Source organism: Borostomias antarcticus, assembly GCF_949987555.1.
Source record: "Borostomias antarcticus genome assembly, chromosome: 13".
NCBI lineage: Eukaryota > Metazoa > Chordata > Actinopteri > Stomiiformes > Stomiidae > Borostomias > Borostomias antarcticus.
Genome location: NC_140246.1, coordinates 8,020,063 through 8,034,736, shown reverse-complemented (window position 1 = coordinate 8,034,736; position 14,674 = coordinate 8,020,063). Strand labels below are relative to the sequence as shown.

The 14,674-nt window shown below is 44.6% G+C and overlaps 1 protein-coding gene across 1 annotated transcript; it reads right to left on the bottom strand.

Annotated features, from left to right (window-relative positions):
• Positions 1 to 6,726: 6,726 nt before the first annotated feature.
• On the bottom strand, positions 6,727 to 14,091 carry fam180a (family with sequence similarity 180 member A; the record flags this gene model as incomplete). Its single annotated transcript, XM_084447791.1, has 3 exons — positions 13,978 to 14,091; positions 7,274 to 7,371; positions 6,727 to 7,065 (listed from the first exon to the last, which is right to left on the bottom strand). The coding sequence occupies exons 1-3, from the start codon at positions 14,054 to 14,056 to the stop codon at positions 6,727 to 6,729; spliced, it is 516 nt and encodes a 171-aa protein (XP_084303917.1). The 5' UTR covers positions 14,057 to 14,091.
• Between the last annotated feature and the right edge of the window lie 583 nt (positions 14,092 to 14,674).

The following is a 14,674-nucleotide window of genomic DNA, read 5'->3' as shown; positions in this document are numbered from 1 at the left end:
TGTATGTATGTATGTATGTATGTATGTATGTATACATGTTGTGTGTGTGTGGGGGTCCAGTCAGCCTCATGCTGTAGTGATCAGGGGTCTCTTCTAACCCCCATACCATTTCATCACTAGGACATGTATTCAAGACAACTGACCCTCACCAGAGACACCAGCTACAGACCCCCTTAGAGATACCAGCACCAGCCCCCAGCACTCACGCCCTATCTTGACCAACACGCACACACACGCACACGCACGGATGCACGCACGCACACACACACACACACACACACACGAATAGACAGCACTTGAATAGACATGCATAGATCGCACTTGTCAAAGTGTGCGTGCACACACACACACACACACACACACACATACAGAAATACACACACACACACACGCTCAGAATATGATTGAGAACATCTGGAACACATTGCGATTAGAACAACCCCCGCTTTAGATGTTTCCTTTTCTGTTTATATTGCCTGCAGAAATCTCCTGTGTCTTTAAACATACTAGTGCAGTGCCTGTCGGGGGCCTGCCTGTTCTGCGCATGCCTGTACAGTATAACTCATAACAAATTCCTTATAAAGGGGATTGATATGCGCTATTCAGTTTGTCGTAAATGCACTAAATAAAATGAATTTACTCATACAACAGGCTACTCGAAACAACTCCCCTTCCTTAATAGTCTTATTCTGAACAAAATAAACTCAGTAAAGATCTTCCTCCCAAGTCAATATACTCACTCCTGAGCGGCGAATATGAGGCGGAGGACAGCGGTTAGTCATGGCCTGCGTTTCCAGTGGCGGTGACGAGTTCAGGCGTGAATTTACTGCGGAGTGCCGCGTTCTCGCTTGGTCACCTGCCAGCGTTTGTGTAAGTTGACATCAGCGCTGTGGCTCCACTCAAGTGTTGTTGTACCAGCCACGTCAGTGTACTTAATGGAAGTAATGAAGTGATTGAAATATAAACAGCTGCGCTGAAAATATGGCCGCCGCTCTATTGCACCATAAGCACAGTGATGTATGATTGTCTCTTCGGGGAATAGGTCAGCTACTACAGAGTGAGGTCATCCTTGGTTTGTTGTTGCATTGATAATTGATAACAATTCATCAACATTTTCATTTTACTACCATTAGGCCTATAGATTTTTTTTTAAATCATCTGCATCTGCATACCTAATTTCCCAAAATGAAGGAGGAACCACTTCATGCTGAGAATTTAGTTACAATCTCAGAGGATATGTCCTGCATGCAGTACCGTTATCAATCACCCACAGCCTGTCATTGAGCTGGCGTGAGCTTGACCGAGCCTTCCCCAGGGTGAGGGTCAGCACCTGTGGCGGGATTTAGCCTGGAACTAATCGAATTAAAGACCCAGAGAACTGGTGTTGAAAGAGAGCAGAGAGCATACCATCCCTCCCATGTGAACCCCTTCCACAACAACATCGCCTGATAAGAGCTGTCTGGCAGCGTTGGAGAGAAGCACCCCGTTGGCCAAGCTGCTTCCCTTCCCTCCCTGCCAACTATCTCCCACCACTTATCGACTGCGTCAGGCATGTTACTGTATTCCCAACAAATACATTCGGTGGGAAAGTAAGCGGGTGGGATTTTAGGATTCGGAGAGTTGTGATAGCTTTGGGCTTTTGGCTCGCTCAAGGAGGGTGTGGTTTTTGGACAAAGATGCTGAAAGAGAGAAACCACATAAAAGGTGGGCAAGATGTTCGGCAAGATGCAGAAATACGATATTTGCTGTGGGACACAATCTTTAGCCAGAAACAGTGATATAATGTGTCAGGCTTGATTCCAGTCATGTGTATGGCATAAATGTGTTTAGCAGCTTCAGAGAAATCAACCACATATTGAGTCATGCTATTTCTAATTTTCACTCAGGCATAATTTGTTTAATCTTTTTCTTATTAAATCTCTACAAGCTGCAACAATAATTTGTCTGTTTCTATTTAGGGTTGTTTTGAAGTCATGCAGCCAGGAGGGAGAATAGAGCGGGCTGTTGTAGGGTAGGACTTTACCTCTTAATGCTGTGTAATTTGTGGTTGACACACTGAATATCCCATTCCCTGTGTAACTCAACACACATGCAGGCACACACACAGGCACACACACACCCACACACACACACACACACACACACACACACACCTAATCCCCCCCCCCCATGCACACCTCCTGCTGGCACTGTCTACCTCTGCGAGTCAGGCTCCACTAGCATTATGCACGCTCCATCAGTCTATCAAAACTGTGCTGGGGTGAATGAGCAGCCATGCCACGCCACGGCCCTCTGCTCATCTGCAAACACGGGTGGGTCTCATTCTATTCAACATTCTCATTTGGCAGACACTTTCATCCAAAGTGACTTGAACCATTTTGAGCTAGTGTTGGGGTTAAGCACCTTGGTCAAGGGCACAACTGTAGGCAATGATTGTTGTGGCCCAGTCTTGAACCAGAGAACGTTCAGTCAGTAGTCAGATACTCTAAACACTGGACTACCTACCCCACCCCTACATTACAGAATTACTAGGCTAAATGTTCAGAATATCACTTCTATTCATGCAGATAGTACAGTAGAATACTTAGACAAACATACTCCTGGAGCTTGCTCGATCGCCTTGTTGAGAGGGGTCAGGGAAGAATTTTTACAGCTCACTTATCTGGCCCCCGGGTGATTACTGTTTTTTTTGCTTCCCTCTGGAATATGTAGAGAGTGGGTCGTCTGCCCACCTCCCTTGTTCTCTGTAAAGCGCATTGTGTTGCCTCTGGGTATGAAATGCGCTATACAAATAAAGCTTTGATTGATTGATTGATTGATTGATTGACTTACGTACTGTATACTGTAGTTCTATGGCAACCTCACTTTCAGCCGTATTGTATTTTAGATCTAAGTACTTAAAGATGCCAACTGAGACGAAAAGGAAATGAGGTGCTGTACCTTGGCAGAGTTGGTAGAGGGCACCGTCAAAGGAGCTGAGGGGTCGCATTCAAACATTAACTTTCAAATGCACTCATGGTAATGCACCTCCCTACCTTAAAGAGCTCCTCACTCCACTAAACCCCGCTCCTACAATCTTCGATCTGGAAAAAGCCTGCTTCTTCATACCCCCAGGACTACAGTAAGCTCCGCTTTATGGGAGAATGGGTCTTTTGCTCAGCTGCTCCCCACCTTTGGGATGCCCTCTCTGACAATCTGAGGGACCCACAGACAATCAGAGGGCACCACTGGCTTCTTCTAAGAATGGTCTAAAGACCTACTTATTTAGAAAAGCTTTTTGTATGTAATGTCTATATATTTAATATATTAATTTGTGTCCCTTTTTTAGATAATTTTTTTTACAATGAAAAGCGCTCTATAAATAAAATGATTTATTGCTATTATTATTATTATTATTATTGTTAACATTGTTTTATTAATATTAATACCCCTAATCTGATGCGCCACCCCTTACCTGATGGAAACTGGAAAAGGGCAGGCACCTTCAAAAACACTTGGCAGGGGATCAGATGAACCATCTGTCTATCACCGTCTATCAGACACTAACTTCAACTGCTCCACACTGTCTTCACAGGTTGTATTTCCTCATAGGACGCTGATTGGCTAGATCATTCTCTGTTCTGGCACAAACAGATCTCTATGGAGAGTGTCCAGACTGCTTTGCGAGAGAAACAGAATGTGAGCTCGCGAGATCAGGATGGTCTCATGAGGCAAAGTGTGCCTGGCTTTCCACCGTAAATCAGACCCAACACGGCCTACATCTGGCGGATCCATGTCCCGACCCTTTCAAGTCCCCTACAATGATTAATAAAAAACGTTCACTATTAATATCGTTTTAATCTAACATTCCCTTTTCTCCTCCTTTTTAACATGAACATGTTCTTTCAACAGGAGTTTCAAAGGGAGGAAGAATGTGGCGCATATGGCGGCGTAGCTCACGGTTGCCAGAGGAATGTTTATAATGGCGGGGGCCAGGGCGTCGTGTGTCTGATGCCTGAGTCGATACAGCATCTCTGGATTACTTCCTCATCATAATAATAGTGGGAGGAAACGCCAAGTCGCACCACAAAGCTCCTAGCAGACAGGAGAAACACCCGCGGCACATTGCCAGGTTAGCTCATTTATTCGGTCCCATGGAAAGGACATTGGTATATTGTGGCGTCATTGGATTAATACAGAGTTGGCCTACTGTGTAAAGGACACATGGAGATATGCTTAGGTCATCCCTCCCTCTTCTGCCAGCGTGGGGAGATTTGGAGTGAGAATATGGACGACAGCTGCGGAGAAAGCGTTGCTGACAAGCGGAGTGAGCAAAAGCAGTCGCGCTTTCAACTGTAGCTGATATAAAAAATATTTCACTTATTCACGTTGAAGGGTATTGGAATAAACACACTGCAACTTATAACCAGTGAAATCTTTGCTGTCTGCCTATGGTTAAAGAAAGTGTTAACATCAAGGGCTTTGATGAAAGAATCAGAACCACCCCCTGACCCTCTAGCTCACCCAGAACCACCCCCTGACCCTCTAGCTCACTGGTGGGGCCTGGAGCACATCTCTCTACTAGCCCCCTGAAAGACTGAAGTTAGGCCATACTGCCACCTGGTGAGCAAAGAAGGCTAAAGAAATTTGTTGATTGTGTGTGTGTGTGTCACGTAGATATACTGTCAGCTTTACAGTATATCTACGTTTTATGGTATATTAGTAGTCACATTGATATGTCTTTAAAGAGTTGCAGTAAAGTGGGGATACACCATGGATGTATTAATAGAACACATTCTATTCTGCGCATTGTTCTATTTTGCGATGAATGGTATGCTATCAAGGTGCTTAATCTCAGAATTCCAGCTATTCTATATCATATCTTTCTTAGTGCAGCAAAGTTTCAATGCTGTACGTCTCTCAACTTTGTCAACATTCTTGAAGTAGAAGTGCAGGAATACTGGAGTGGAAGTGAGAGGTGTAGGGAGGGTCAATCAGGTGACCTGCCTCAGGGTAGGAAACGGATGGCAGCAGGTCACGTTTCCCGCCGGCTCCAAATGGCTGCCAAACACTTCCAAATTTAAAACAATTTTTTTTTACTTGTCTTAGAAGTCAAAGAAAGTTTATTTTTCTTGAACAAACCATGTTTCACCTCAGCCCTAAAGACCTAATAAAAGAATCTGGCCCTGTCACTGTCTGCTCTGGACCCCTGCACCCGTCAAATATGAGTGCTGTTAGGCCGACGGTGTCCGAGGAGAAACAGACAGACAAAGAGATACAGAGGTGAGGTTTGCTCATTTATATGTTAGATGAGACATCTTTAAAATGAGCACAGATGAGACATTGGGATACTGTGGAAAAATAACAGAAACAGAAGTCAGATGATTGATCACGATAGTCAGATTGATATCAGGGTCTTGACAGTCCTGCTTTCATCTTGGCCTGACTCCAACCTGAGGGGTCAAAGGTCAGGTTCGGCTACATACCTTAGTGTCACCATTCCATTGGTTAATGCAAGTAAATGTGTTCATTAGGGAACAAATCAAATGGCTAAGAGTTTGTAGGACTGTACCTCAGTTTTGGTTTCATTACCAGCGATGGGCAGGGTCATGTTTCTGCAGGAAAAGTGATTGTTCTCGTCATAGTTCTGCGCAGGCTCCTAAATATACAGTATGATTTGAAACTACAGTAAAATATTCCTGCAACTTTCCTTTTGAGATGATTGTTTCCATTCGAGATGGGCCAGATGTGCTTACTTGTTAAATTTGTCGATTATTTCTTTGATGGTGTGTTTGGGGTTAGGGTTAGTACACATGGCTCCAACTGATGCACACTACAAAAACTGGAGCTGAAGAAAACAGGGTTCAACGTTTTGTGTGTACATGTGTAAATGTGTCAATACAGTGTGTGCATGATATTACAGTATACAACAGTGTGTCTCCACGCTGAGCAGATCTCCATGAACCTCACAGGGACGGATCATAAATGTAATACGGTATGGATTATGGCATGTTCTGGGACTATCTTGTGCCTTTGAGCAAGGTGCTTAACTCCAACACCTGCTTAACTCCAGCAAGGTGCTTAACTCCAACAATACCTGAAGATACAAGCATCTGCAAAAAAACAAATATTGATTGTAATGTGAAGTGCATGAAGGGCTGTTACTGAACATTCTGTCTGAAATCCCTCTAATGTATAAAAACCCTGGCCTTACATATTGAAAGTGATGGAGTATGGATATGGAAGGTCTCAAGTATTAAATTTACTCACCAGTCTAACATCGATGATAAGTGTTTATTTACAAGTTATTTAACGCATTTATAAGTACAAAGCATATGGTCTTTCTAAAGCATAATTTCAAAGAAAAATGCAATGTATCCAAATGCATATGGCTTTTATTGTGTTAATCAAACAAGCTAAGCAATTTGATAGCCTTATCTGCAAATTAAATCTTCAGAGCATGTTGCTGACAATAGGCTACTGTTCACATCTGCCATCTTGAGTGATTGGACAAGATGGAATCGGATGAAGAGAAACTTTTCCTACCAGATGGCATCAGTGTCCCTGTCAACTGCTCTACATAATTTTCTGATATATCTTAACAAAATCCAATCAATCTTGAGTAGCGTTAAGGCAAACAATCCCATTGAACACCTCCAGAAAATTACTTATTTGTCATGTTACAGTTTTTATTGAATACATTTGCAGCGGTTACAGAGGTATATCTTCAGACATCCTGGAGTCTCCTCAAGGTGGCGCCAGATCCTCTTGTAAGGCTCTGAAGAGCTGCAGCAGGGCTTCGCTCCACAGCTTTCGCTGGTGGTCTGAGGTGGCTTTAGTCAGGGTCTGGGCGGTGTACACCATGGTGAGCACCGTCCGCTCAAAGTCCTGCCTGCTCAGAGGGCGTCCCCGCCGAGGAGAGGGGAGGAGGTGCGAGGTCAGACGCCTGACCTCGGAGAGGCGCTTGGGCAGGACGTCTTCGCAGATCACCTCCAGCTTGTCCACCTTCCTCAGGGAGGCCAGCTCCGCGTCTGGGATCAACATGGGTCGGCCCTCTCCTTCGATCTCCAGGCCGGCCAGCAGAATCTGAATCACATTTTTTTAGGAAGGGAGAAGTGAGCGGTAAAGGATGTGACAGTCAAAACAAATGACCGATCTAAAAGATGAACATTCCTGCACTCATAATATATTTTTAGCTCTGAGATCCCTGTCCATCTATCATTCATAGTTCATTGATTCAGCCCTTTATGTGATAGATGCAATCGAAAGACGAGGCCGGACTAGATCATCTTACCTCAAAAAGCAGGTTAACATCCTCCACAGAGTTCTGGAATGTAGGGTTGACCAATGAATGCGTCCCACGTTTCACCCTAAAGGCTGATGGGTACAGGACTGAAAGAGAGAGAGGCGGAGGGTTAAACTAGTAAAGCATGAGCATAGCAGAGATTAGACTGAATCTGGCCTCAGCTGGGCTTGATGTGATTAGGCGTCAGCCGCATCACCTCTGCCCATATGAAAAGCCTTGAACCCCTGACACTGATAATTGCTGTAGCACACCAGCCTCAGAGTAAGCCACCCCCTGCTTTAAAAGACGCAGGTGCAGCTGGCGTTAGGGCTGTCCGATTTCAAAGTGTCAGGGCATATGAGCAGCAGGCCTGTGATCTCATAAGCTAAGGTGTCAGGTCAGGTCTGCTTCTAATAAAACACATACTTACTGGAAACAAATCCAGCCCCACCTTTTATCATGAGTGCTAACCAGTAACATCAATGGTAGTAGTGGGGCACCTTGCCACATGCCTATTGGTTTTCCCGGTTGTAGAGATGCATAATCTATTTATTAGTCTTTCTATTATATTAAATATGAACTCTACTTTATAGAATTACAGTACATCTTTTTATGAATGTACTAGAATAAATAGAGTATGCGGATATAACAGAAAGTGAGAGATTTGAAGCAGAACAGATGTTTCCTTATCTACTGTAGTCAGATAGAAATCTACATAGAGTAGATTACATAATTGTGTTTCGAAAAGAAGAAAAAAAATCAAAATTTACAACATGAACTAATGATAACCCCAACCTGTACTGAAAGAGTTATTCCACAATTCCTTATTTGCATCCTTTCTCTTGCCTTAGAATCCCAGTAGCTGCCAGGTTCCAACTACCGAGGAATATTTTTTAGGCCAGGAAGGGTCAAGTCCAAATGCGGTTTGAACAAGTAGGCTCATTACAGGACTGAGCGTGCAGCGGACACAAACAAACCATCCATCATGTGGTGCAACACTTCTGTTTGTCTGAGGAATGCCTGGCCCTTGGCAGGAACGAAAAGGTCATTGGCCGAGTTTAACTAAAACAGCTTTTACCTCCCATATTTCTCTGTGTCTTTGCTCTGAATTAGCTGTGTGAAACATGCTGTAGCAGCACTCATTTGTTCATTCATTCACAATCTCAGACCTTAAGGCTGACAGCAGAATGAGAATAGCTGCTATATAGCTAAGCTACGAATTGTGCAATTTCCCTCCCCGGGATCAATACCCAGACTGCAGGACTTATTATTGTAATCAGGGCGGCATTGAAAAAGAGAGCTTGCTCTCAATTGTCTTCTCTGTATAAATGAAGGTTTCAAATTCAATACCATACATTGCTACTACTACTAGTACTACTAACTATACTCCCTTGTTTGAACCAGTGGAATTGAGCCAATGGAAACAAAGCCACACTGATGAGGCATGTAATCTAAACACTGGCCTTCTCCATAGAACCTTATCCAAGATCAGCTTAGCAGTCCCAAAACGTACAGTAGTAGAGAACATTGACGCCAGCCAACGCCACATACCCTGGCTGCACTTTTTATGTACCTGCTTGCTGCTTGGACGACTGCCTCAATTCCATCTCCTGGGAGCTTTCATTTCATTGACTTGCCTCCATTCAAAACCTCTCCACTCTGCCAATGTCACTGAGACCAGCCCTGGCCATTTTAGACACAGGTGAACCAATCCTATGGTGTTTGAGCAGATATGACAGACAAAGACAGATGAAGACCCACTCTGACAAATTAAGTCATATTCACTCAAGTCAGCACATTGGGAGGGCAGATCCATTCAGTACACCGAACAACCACAACTTTATTGGCACTTAGTGTAAACAAAACTGTTGCGTTGGATCTCATTTGCATGCCAACGTATGTGGCGTGATCTTAGTGCCAAATGTTTGTGATTAGATGATGCTGCGGCCAAAAGATGGGCAGTGAATTCACTCTCCTGACATCTGTAATGGAAATTCTGTATTACCAAGACCTTACTTGAACTCCTTTAACAGACTGTGTTGTTTTGGCCAGTTAGAACTGATTTTGTCATTGCCTGCATAGAAAAGAACATTGCGCATTACTGCTATCTTCTGTTTGTAGGACTAAGCCCTTGATTGTCTTCGCTCACATTCCACGCCATACCAATTCTCTGCTTCCGACAAAACAGGAATCTACAGTACCTGGGGTGGGGGAGTGAACAAAGGTTTAGAAGCGCCTCACACCACGGTTGCTGATTTTGACTGTATAAAGTTCAGGGCCACCATTTCTCAGTTTGCAAACTGCTGTGTGCACACAGTTTGGGGTTACTGTATTGTTTGTATGTATTATAGGTAATAAACTAAATAGGCGTTCAACTCTCTCCTGAACAATACTTTTTTCACAGAAAATTCCACGACAATTTTTGTGTCAAATCTGATTGGGATTGCATGAGCAGGACGGACTCTGTACTGACGGTGACTGATCATCTATGGGGCGGCCTGTAGCTCAGGAGGTAGAGCGGCTGGCTGGGGATCACAAGGTCCCTGATGAAGACGGACAGGACAGTATGAGTCAGTTAAAACTACTTAAAGAAAAGTTGCAAACAGTCAGAGGAAAAAGAAAGGTAAGAATCAGATAGATTGGAGAGCGCTTGGTGGTAGCTGACTGCATCTCCTTCTGATTGAGAGGAACTTTAGCTGGAGCATCGGAGGGGGGCAAGCAGACACCTGACAGCCAAATGGGTGATTGCACACTCACACCGCAGACACTTAAACTGATGACACAATAGATATATTAGAATCTGAGCAGCGATTCAGAGTGGGCACATACACTGTTTTTATCTAAGGATCAAAGAGCTCTGTGTCACTCCGCTGTCTCATCGGTAAACAGTCTACATACAAGGTTGCTGATTTTGACTGTACAAAGTTGACTGCAACTGCAGATCAGGGCCTCCATTTCTCAGTTTGCAGACTGCTATGTGCACGAAGCAATTGAGTTTGACGGTCCTCTTCTCGAGTTGGGTTACTGTGTTGTTTATATGTATTATATGTAATGAAATTATAATTAAAATGAATATTGGCATTCAATTCTCCCCTGAACAATACCTTTGTCACAGAAAACTATACGACACGTCAGTATGGGAGTTCATTCCACCACTGTGGGGCCAGGAGAGAAAAGAGCCGTAATCGAGTTGATCGACCGCAGGGTCCTTCGGAGCGAGGGGGCGACCAATCACCTTGAGGCAGCAGAGAAAAGTGGTCGACCGGGGGTGTAGGGCTTGACCATGGCCTGGAGGTATGAAGGAGCTGTTCCTATCATTGCCCTGCAGGCTATAGCACCAGAGTCTTAAACTGGATGCGAGCTGCTACAGGGAGGCATTGTAGAGAATGGAGAAGGGAGGTCGGCCACACATTACCATCTCTCATAGCAGAATTGATATACTGCAATACAGCTTGGCAGCAGCCTGCACCTTTGGGAGGCACCATCATATTACTTCAGCTTTCAAAGCATTTAAGTTTCAAGTTTTCAAGTTTTTTTTATTTGACGCTCATATGGCAGTTAAAAACTGAAATGCATGAGTATTTACAAGAATATATACATTAAACCTAGACTAACTCAAATTACCAATAGAACAAACATTCAATATTTAAAATGGTCATTCAAGATTCTTGTCAGGGAGGGGATGGGAGACATCCTGTATCTTTGGGTTCTTGTCCTGGGTGTCTGCAGGTGTGCTTCATGTCTGGTGTGCCGACCGGACACCTGGGCTCTGAAGGGGGGGAGCCAGTTCTTGAAGGGGGAGTTCAGAAGGCTCAGTGCAAAGTCCCTACAGAGTGACTTTCTTCTCTCATGCAGGGTGGGGAGAGAGAGGGTTTGGAGAGCGTCCTGGTAGCCTATGCTCTGCCCATTATGATCCGGCAGGCACACTTTTGGACATGTTCAATCTGGTAAGACATGGCCTCTGTTAGGTTACCATTCCACACTGGCAGGCGTACTCCAGGGAGGGGCGGACGTATCTGGTGTAGATGGTGGTCATGTCTGGGATAGCAACACCAGATCTCCTTAGCCTCCTCACTCAGAAAGTGCAGCTTGGAGTTGGCTTTCTTTACCATAGCTGTGACCTGTTGTTCTTCATAAAAGTCACAGTCATAGTTTTGCACTTGGATGGATTTAGTGCCATTTGACTGTGGTGGACCCAGCTCTCCAGGTTGTCCAAGGCTGTTTGGGGAGATGTGGAGCTGTTTGGGGAGATGATCGCCAGAAGATGATCGTGCCAAAGAGAGTCCCCTAGGCCACGCCTCCCATAAGCTCTGCCCAGTCAGAATCACAATTTTGGTATCTGACTTTCTATCTACGACCAGAGACAAAGCTGCATATCCAGGGCATGGGGGCAGGCCTGGCCCCCAGCTGCAGGAGGCGTTTCATTGCAACCGTCAAATCCACTCTATCAAAGGCTTTTGAAAAATCCGTGGTGATGAAGGTGCTGATGGTGGCTGGGGTGTCAGAAGCCTTGTAGAGGGTGTCCATAATACTCACAAGAGCATGGGTAGCAGATCGACCGGGTCTACTGCCAAACTGGGCAGGATCTAGGTAGGAAACCATGTCACTTTTGATCCAGTCTGCTGCAAACCCCTCAGCTACCTTGCTGAGTTGCGGTGTTAGGGATATTGATCGCAGTTGATCATCTGAGGGAGGATGGGATTTCGGGACCGGTACAACAGTAGCTTCTTTCCACTGACGGGGGGTAATCCCCTCGCTGAAGAATGTGTTGAGGATGTTACATACCGGCCCGCTCAGCTCACAGGCGAAGTCCCTTAACACTCTCTGAGGGACCCCATCGGGGCCTGGGGCTTTGTTTGGCTTGATCACCCTCAGTTTGTCATACACCTCCCATGGCTGGATAATCAGAATTAGGTAATCATCACTCAACCTTCTTGTCCCTCTAGTTTGTAATTTCACGCTAAGTACTTGCAGTGAGCCAAGGGATAACTGAAAGCCATTAATTACAAACAGCGGTAAATTCTCTTCTTTGCTGGAAACATGTCTTCATGAGGGGAACTCTCACAAAATGGTGGCCGCAGTCCCATAGGTGGTTCAGTCTGAGCAAATGTATAGATTAACTTTCCTGCAATGACCTTTCCTTAATCAGTTTAAATTTTTGATCTCAAATTGATTTTTAATTATTTTGATGAGAAGTATTTTTATGGGGTATATTATATCGAGTAAAATATACCCAACCTTAGTGATGGTGTGTTATTAATTGGCGTTAAGTATTTGGCTGCAGTACTGTACTGTATATGTTAGGACATTTTCACATAAGTGATGGTACCAGTCTTAAAACACTGTCATCACTAATAATGTTTTCATATTCAGACAAATTAATATTTCCCATATGTCGTTGTGAATCAAAGGCACCTGGATTGGATTGGTGCTCATAAGTGACAGCTAGATTCATCTTAACTCCAGGTGTGCTCATAGATGATGTTACCTATAGTATATCCTGACTGGGAATATCACCACCTGGTATGGGAACAGCAGCTCTCGGGATCACAAGGCCCTACAAAGAGTGGTACGGTCAGCTAAACGTATCTTGGGGGGGGGGGGGGCACTCCCTGACCTTGAGGACATCTACTGTACACCAGAAGATGCAAGACCAAGGCCAACAGCATCCTGAAAGACCCCAGCCACCCAGGACATGGAATGTTCTCTCTGCTATGTCAGGAAAGAGATACCGCACTCACATGGCGAGCACGAACAGGCTCGGGATGAGCTTCTTCCTGCAAGCCGGCACCTGAACGACTCTACAGTATCTGTCTAGTGTACATAGAATACTCTATCTATTGTACATAATCACATGCAAATGCAACATATGTCAGCCCCTCCGGTCATTCATTCATTCATTCATTCATTCATTCATTCATTCATTCATATCCAGCATATACATAATCCATCCAGACCGGTATCTCTCTTATCTTATCCCTATCTGTATACTGTATAGATATGATACTTTGTAGTTTTGTTTAATTTGTAAATTTTCAACTTGTAAATTTGTAATTTGTAAATTGAGTATCGAAGTTTCTGTATTGAGCATAATCTTGGAGCCAGCAGCAACATTTCACTGTGACTGTACACATGACAAATAAAGAAATCTTGATCTTGAATCTCATGTCAATGACTGCATCTCACTCACTTCATACAGAACTCCAACTCAAGTCTCTTTTCCTGAAACAGGTTCAATATCATGTGCCAACCTGGTGAGTTAAATCATATCGTTTTTTTTCCCAGCATTCCAAAACTGGGATATTATCCACAGATGTGCAGTGGAGATTTCCCAGTCACCCAATGTACCCACTGAAAAGTGTTTGGCTTCCAGGGAATGATTCTAGGGAGTGTTTGGATCCAATATCAACAAAATACTAGAAGTTGTTTTTCTGCACACAACCACACCCACATAAAACAACATTATACTGTAAGACTATCAGAAAACATTTTTGTTCATTTCTGAAATATAGTTTATATAGCCTTTGAAATACAGCAAAATACAGCATTACAACAAATTAAGTTCACAGTACTGCACAGACCAGTTACTCCGATACAGAATACAATATTGGTACATTATTAAGATTAAGATTACGATTAAGATTAAGTCCAAGAGTCAACATTTTCCCCCGTACAGAATGTCCAAGCAGGTGAAGTCCTAACTGTTGACCTACCTTTACTCCAGTGCTGAGCAGCAGCTATGAAGAGATGACCATAGAGGAGGGCAACAACCAAAGCCCACCACTGTCCCATGTTGACCCTGGCCCAGCAGTTGTACAGCGACACAACTCTTTCTCTCTCTCTCTCTCTATCTCTCTCTCTCTGTGGAATGATAACTGAATCACATCTCATCAAATCGAAGCAGCCAGTGTCTGACTGGAGAGAGATGTGAACCAGAAGCCATCATGAGTATTCTAAAAATACAGTGGCTGCTACGCTGGATCACTTATTGAGAGACGACTTCTTCCTCATTCTTTCCCTCAAGCACTCTCTCTCTCTCTCTCTCCCTCTCCCACCCTCTCTCTCTCTGTGCCTGAGTGTTGATTCTCTTCGACCAGTCTGTCTGGGCTGTCATCTGGAAGTCATCAGGATCCAGGGAACATCTGCTCCACTAGCGTCTGGTCTATGCTGGTCTAGGCTGGGCTGGGCAGGGCAGGTAGGGCTGGGCTGGTCAGGGCTGGCAGGGCTGGGCTGGGCAGGTAGGACTGGGCAGGACAGGAAGGGCTAGTCAGGGCTGGTCAGGGCTGGCAGGGCTGGGCAGGTAGTGCTGGTCAGGGCAGGGCAGGAAGGGCTGGTCAGGGCAGGTAGGGATGGGCAGGTAGAGCAGGTAGGACAGGTATAGGCTGGGAAGGTAGGGCTGGGCTGGTCAGG